Here is a 7,086-nt window from a genome sequence, read left to right as displayed (position 1 = left end):
AGTTACGTCAATCCTTTTTTTAAAATATAATAATAATAATAATAATAATAATAATAATAATAATAATAATAATAATATATATGCATGTATACCCACATATATGTACATACTTACATCTACATGTGTATATAGATGCATATCAGAGTACAGGACGTTAGAAAAATGAACTACAGACAACGGAACGAACACATAGGAAAACAGATAGCCATTTGGAATTAATCCTTCGTCAGCTGCCTCTATTCTAACTAGACGTTTCGAAGATAAGATGTTTGTCTATCTGTCATCGATGTCTGGGATTCCTAATAGATGAGGACACTGAACGAACCAGGTGTTTTCACACCTTTTTACCATTAGAGAGATATATTCTCCACGTTAACTGCAGTGCACTTGTCTTTTAGCAGTTAAAATATGCCACAAACATATTTTAACTAACCTAAGTTTTGCTTATGCCTAAACACTGCTTAGCGCTAACGTTTCGTTATGTGTGGAGGGGGTGTTAAGGCGGCGAGCTGGCAGACTTGTTAGCACGCCGGGTGAAATGTTTAGTGGCATTTCGTCCGTCATCACGTTCTGAGTTCAAATTCCGCCGAAGTCGACTTTACCTTTCATCCTCTCAGGGTTGATAAAATCAGTAATAGTTGAGCACTAGGATCGATGTAATAGACTTAGCCACGTGCTTAAACTTGCTGGCCTTGTGCCAGAATTTGAGACCAATATACAAGGTCTGATCAATAAGTATCCGCACCGTTGCCATAGTAACGAAGCTAAAGCACGCAAAGTGAAGCTGCTTGGCAAAGATTGACCTTGAACTCTGCTGTGCATGCGCACTATGTTTAACGCTCTAGCTCAATTCCGCTGTTTATAGAAGTACTTGGAAGGAAAGTGTGTAGCGTGTGATCGTCGCATTGGCCATGATAGGAAGTTGTCATGGCGATACCTGCTCAGAAGAGTGTATGAGCCACACACAAGTGTATGAGTGGTTCGGACGTTTCAAAGACGGCGGAAAATGTGTTGATATTGACGAACAATCTGAGAGACCCGCAACCAGCATAAGAGAGAAAAAGGTCGCAGATGTGCGTGCATCTGTGAGAGGAAATCGTCCGTGAGTTATCAGAAGATATGCAGATTAGTTACGGTTCAGTTCAGTCCATTATCACTGAAGATTTGGGTATGAGACGCGTGTCTGCCAAGATGGTGCCAAAACTGCATTCAGCTGACCAGACTACGTATGCACATATATATAATATACATGTGAGTCTAAGGTTAGACAGAAATTGATTATTTTGGGGAAATAAGATTTGTTTAGTATAAAAACTTGCTGCTGTACAAGTATTCTCTGTAATATACATGTATTCATGTTTTGTGATGATGCAGATATACCATGGTCATCTTATATAGTCTCTATACTATATATATATACGCGCGCGCGCCATAAAACAGACTCCAGAGATACCGATGTTGGTCTGCGTTACCAATGCCTGTATTATTTACTAGAATCAACAAAATCAGTACAGTGAACATGCCGTTGAAAGTGGAAAATCCAACGTTTCGGAGAGAGAAATACTATTAGATAGATAGATAGATAGATGGGTAGATAGATAAATAATGTATGTATGCATGTATTGTATTGTATGTATGTACGTACGTACGTACGTATGTATGTATGTATGTTTGTATGTATTGTATTGTATTGTATTGTATTGTATGTGTGTATGTGTGTATTTAATCGATAATTTTCAGAAATCTTCCTAGATATATCTTTCTTCAGATATCTCACTTCATTTTCTGTCTATTTTCAGCAATGACTGCTGTACCGACAGAGATACAGTCTACGTAAGAGACACCAAAAACCAAATCGGAAAATGTTTCTTGCAAGTCGTACCACCTTTTTTGAGCTTCAACACAACCTGCAGGGTATGTTCGTTACACGCACTTTTATCGTTTCTCTTTTGTTGTTGTTGTTGTTGTTGTTTTTGAGTGTGAGAGTAGCGCACGCCATCAAAGTGACGCTGGAGTACAAATATACGAAGCTTAATATACCCATCATGACTATGCGTCTGATAAGGGTACATGAGGCACATGCATCACAACCATATGTACGCGACATGATTACCTTATATCAAGATAAACAGCGCATGATCTTGCAGGTGCATCCCAGTTAGAACTTTCTTCGGGTTGAGCAGCCCATCCCGCTCAAAATGTCCCTGAATGAAGGTTGTTTAATGATGTCGAATGAAAAATCCATGTTTCAAACCCCAAAGAATTTCTCTCAACACATGGCTATGATGCTCCCCCACTACTCCTTCCCATGATCAGAGATGCACATATCGTCATCCACTAAGGGTCATTCAACTGGTTAAGATCAAACAACTGACAAGCAAGTGTGTGGTATTGAGCAGAATATTTGCTGCAGCCCATTTTTTACACCAAAACAAAACATGTACATGATAACATTTCCAATCTGTTAAGATCAAAAGCCATAAGAACCAGTGCGTGGTATTGCTTCAGGGCATTTATTTTTATTATTATTATTATTATTATTATTATTATTATTATTATTATTATTATTATTGAGTCAGAGAGCAATATATGCCATCAAAGTCACACTGGGGTTCAAATATATGAAGCCCAATATACCCATCATGGCTACTCGTCTGATAAGTGTACACCAGTACACTTATGTGCGCGATGTGGTGATCTCATATCAAGACAAAGAGCGCATGACCTTGCAGGTGGAGCCCAGTTAGAATATTCTTCAGGTCGAGTAGCCCATTCCACTCAAAAGGTCCATAAATAAAGTTTGTTTAAGGATGATGAACAAAACACCCATGTTTCTAGAGGTGAATTATTCAAACCTCAATGGATTCCGCTCAACATATAGCTATGATGCTCACCCACTATTTCTGCTCGTCATCAGAGATGCACATATCGCCAGCCACTAAGGGACATGCACAACTGGTTAAGGTCAAGCAACTAACAAGCAAATCTGTAGTATTGAGCAGAATATTTGCTGTAGCCCACCTTTTATACCAAGGCAAAGCAATGTACATGATAGTACAAAAGCCGTAAGAGCCAGTTCCTGGTACTGCATCAAGGCATTTATTTTAGTAGTAGTAGTAGTAGTAGTAGTAGTAGTAGTAGTAGTAGTAGTAGTAGTAGTAGTAGTAGTAGTAGCCAAGGTGGCGAGCTGGTAGTATCGTTAGCGCGCTGGACGAAATGTTTAGCAGTATTTCGCCTATCACTACGTTCTGAGTTCAAAAATTCTGCCGAAGTCGACTTTATCTTTAATCCTTTCGGGATCGATGAAATAAGTACCAGTTCAAACTGGAGACGATGTAATCGACTCATTCCCTCCCCCAAAACTGCTACCATTGGGGCAAAATTTGAAACCTTTAAATTCCGCCAAGGTCGACTTTGGCCTTTTATTCTTCGGGGTCAATAAATTGAAACTCTGAGGTCAGTGTAATCGACTAATCCCCTCCCCAGAATTTCAGGCCTTGTGCCTATAGTAGAATGGGTTATTATTATTATATTCATCATCATCATTATGATTATTATTTCTTTTTATCTCAGATTTTGTTGGAACTCTTAGAGTCTTGCATACGTAGCGGGCTTCCTACCTGCAGCCTACGGTACCATGCTATTCGTTCTTTTCAGCTATCTAATACTTGCCTGATTATTCTGGCCGTGTCAAGGAGGCAAACCTTTCGTAACAGTTCTACTGGGCACTCTATTCCAATTTCTTTTATATTCCCCTTGATGCCTTCTGAAACTTTTCCCAAGGACCCAACAATAATTGTCACTATCTTCACCTTCTTCATTTACCATAGCCTGGCTATTTCGTACTTAAGAGGGTTGTATTTATCTATTCTTTCGCCTTCCTTCTTGACTATTCGTGGCTCAAAGGGGCATGCAACATCAACTATATAGCACATGCGGTACATCTTGTTGACCACCACTAGGTCTCGCCTGTTATGCTCTAGCACCAGACGATTTTGCTAGTCACCGACTCCGTCACTCTCGGCTGTTTGTGCCAATACCACGTCATGATTCTTTCTATCCCCAACTTTTCGCACAGTTCTAGTGTAGAATTTTTTTATCATAATTACGTGTTAGTTATTATATTCTAATTAAATAATAATAGTTTCAACTAACACTGGCACCAGACCACAAATTTGGTGTAGGGCTAGAGTGAATTATATCAAGTTCACCATTAGATTGGGATTATATTTTATTGACCTATACTCACCACCATACCACACCACCAAAAGAAAAGTGAAAATGATGTAAAAGCTAAGTTGACCACACCAGATTTTGGACTCAGATCGTAAAGTACGGAATGTAATTAAAAGGCAAAAGCATTTGAAATTAGGCCAAGATACCGAAGTAGTTTGTTTGTAAATCTAATGAGCCTTCTAATCAGCCGTCCTTAAATAAATTAAATAATATTGCTCTCAAGTTTTAGCACAAGACCAGCAATGTTTAGGAGTTGAGTAGGTCAATTACATTGACTCCGGTGTTCAGCTGGTACTTATCCTACCAATCCCATAAAGACAAAAAGAAATCGACCTCGGCAGAATTTGAACTCAGAACATAAAGAGATGTTGGCCCGACGTACTAACAGTTCCACCAATTCGTCACCTTTGTTAGATTAGGTAATATTTACCCCAAATAACTCAAGACAGTTTGATTGTCTATTATTTCTTTGTTATTATTCAGTATCATACGTGTTATTTAATGGTATTACACTATGGATATTTTTTATAAGATTTTGTCCTAAACAAGGCTTGAGGTCACTGTAGTGTAAGGAACTCTCAAGAAAGAAAGAAGGTGCCTACAAATTCAAAATATATTGACTGACAGAGAGATTAAATGACTGGATATTCTTTTCTACACCAGGAACAAGGCCCGAAATTTTGGAGGAGGAGACCAGTCGAATAGATCGACCCCAGCACGCAACTGGTACTTAATTTATCGAACTCGAAAGGAAAGGATGAAAGGCAAAGTCGACCTCGGTGGAATTTGAACTCGGAACGTAAAGACAGACGAAATACCGCTAAGCATTTCGCCCGGCATGCTAACGTTTCTGCCGGCTCGCCGCCTACTGAATGACTGGATAATATAGACCAGAGGGAAGCAAAACGATGGTAGCGAGTTCCAGAGAACAGTTATTTAAGGAAAGAAATTATTAGAAGAAAAAGACTTATGATTAACACGAAGCTCAACAGAGAAATGATGTGCTTGGGAAGAGAAGCGGGAGACTCGTTTCTGATCTGGTACCTTCTTGACAGAAGGTAATCGAGCATTAAGTTTATCTGAGCATGAAAATACTTATAGAAAATATACAAGGAAGATATATCTCGACGATGATCCAAAGAAGATCTAATTTGCGTCAAGAACTCAATTCTGAATTCGATCAAGAAAATTAAGGCACTCAGAGGAGGCTCCAGTCAAAGATGAAAAAAAGGTCTCGAATGATGGCCTTATAAAGAAACAAGATACTCTCAGCCCTAAGAGAGATCCAACCTTTTTGGCAGCCGATACAGAAAGTAGTAAGATGTGATAAAGCCTCAAATATTGGAGAAGGGTACAATCGGTTATCTCGAACTCTGTGTTAAACTGCTACTTTTGTGGATCCCAGAAAAAAAAGAACTGGGATTCAGGACAGAAAGGATGCAACTAAAGACAGTAAGATCTTTTGTCTGGTACTGTACACAGTCTGATAATCCTCACCAACGATATTATAGAATTATAAAAATAAATAAATTTCTTTCTATCTGAAATATTTATGTAGCAATATGTTCCTGTACATATATATGTAGATGACCCACTTAGCTATGCAACCTCTACATATACCAGTGATTCTGAAAAGGTGCGCCGCGAAACACTGGTGTGCCAAACAGTGTAGCAATATGTGTCGCGATATGTAGCCAGATGCATCGCAAAAGCGTTCAAATTATATTTTTTTAAAGTGAAATACATACCGTGTTTTCCGGCATACAAGTCGACATTACTATATAATGTAAATATGTAGTGTAAACGTTCAAATATCGTCACTATCTTTCCAAATCCTACTGCATTTCATATGGAATTTTGGGGACTCCAATGTCGTCTTGGTGTATAAATCGACCTACTGTTTTAGCTAAGAAATTTGATCTGAAAAATTTGACTTCTATATCGGAAAATACAGTATGCCGAAATTCTAAATACAATACCTTCATCTTTGTTTTCATTCGTCGATAAAGAAGTGGATACTTAATAATTTTCCGTAGTTTGAATTATCTGTATTTTTTTACGTTAAAATATATATATATTTTTTTTTTTTTTTTGTAAACACTAAATAGTACGTTGTTTGAGTTCATGCACCAAAATATTTTTTATTTGCTCTTAAGTAAGCTGTAAGTAAAAACCATTTGCGAAGTATTAGTCAACTAGACTGCATGTGCGCCAGTGTTAATGTTTAAAGCTACATATGGTATCACAATTTTTTAAAAAGTGATGTAAAAGTCTTGTACTCTTATATGTGTAATTCGCATTTCTAATCTGACAAGAAGGACATGTCTTTGATTAATCATACGATCTAAAGAATGTGATTTACACGAATTCCCAGAAAGGGATTTACACACATTCCCAAATGCATGTTAACCAGCATGTATAACAAATGGAAAAAAGCGTTAACGTCAAGCGCAAAGACGACCATTTTGTTTTTGAAGAAATTTCTGTGTGTCATACATAAAACTCTATTTCTTTATCGTTTCAGCAGAGAGAAATAGAATACCAGTCACATGACAATCAACCAAATCTACTACACAATACGGTCATCCTAGCATTTTGTCTCGTTCTGATATCGATATTTTATGAATTCTAGAAAAAAAAGTGAATCGTCTTAGAATTACACTGACAGGATCGTCTGCAGATTCCTTATAACGTAACATCAAGCAAAATCAACGAAATTTGAAGCGAATTTCCTATTTCTCAAAAGCAAAATTTCAAAGTTCCACCCGTTCCCTTCCGTTAAACATTTGCTTTTTGCTGCTTCATAAAAGTGGGAATCACATGCATAGGATATATATATATATATATATA

At 37.7% G+C, this 7,086-nt stretch overlaps 1 protein-coding gene across 1 annotated transcript in view; it reads left to right on the top strand.

The window, feature by feature from the left end:
* The window catches only part of LOC106883840 (uncharacterized), a 48,164-nt gene that overhangs the window by 14,262 nt on the left and 26,816 nt on the right, over positions 1-7,086 (top strand). The window contains exon 7 of the mRNA XM_014934978.2: positions 1,800-1,914. Within this exon, the coding sequence (XP_014790464.1) occupies positions 1,800-1,914 (115 nt within the window). The remainder of the gene's footprint in view (positions 1-1,799; positions 1,915-7,086) is intronic.

This window comes from Octopus bimaculoides, chromosome 11, assembly GCF_001194135.2.
Source record: "Octopus bimaculoides isolate UCB-OBI-ISO-001 chromosome 11, ASM119413v2, whole genome shotgun sequence".
Lineage (NCBI taxonomy): Eukaryota > Metazoa > Mollusca > Cephalopoda > Octopoda > Octopodidae > Octopus > Octopus bimaculoides.
The sequence above is the reverse complement of the archived record's forward strand: the minus strand, read 5'-3'. Positions and strand labels throughout refer to the sequence as shown.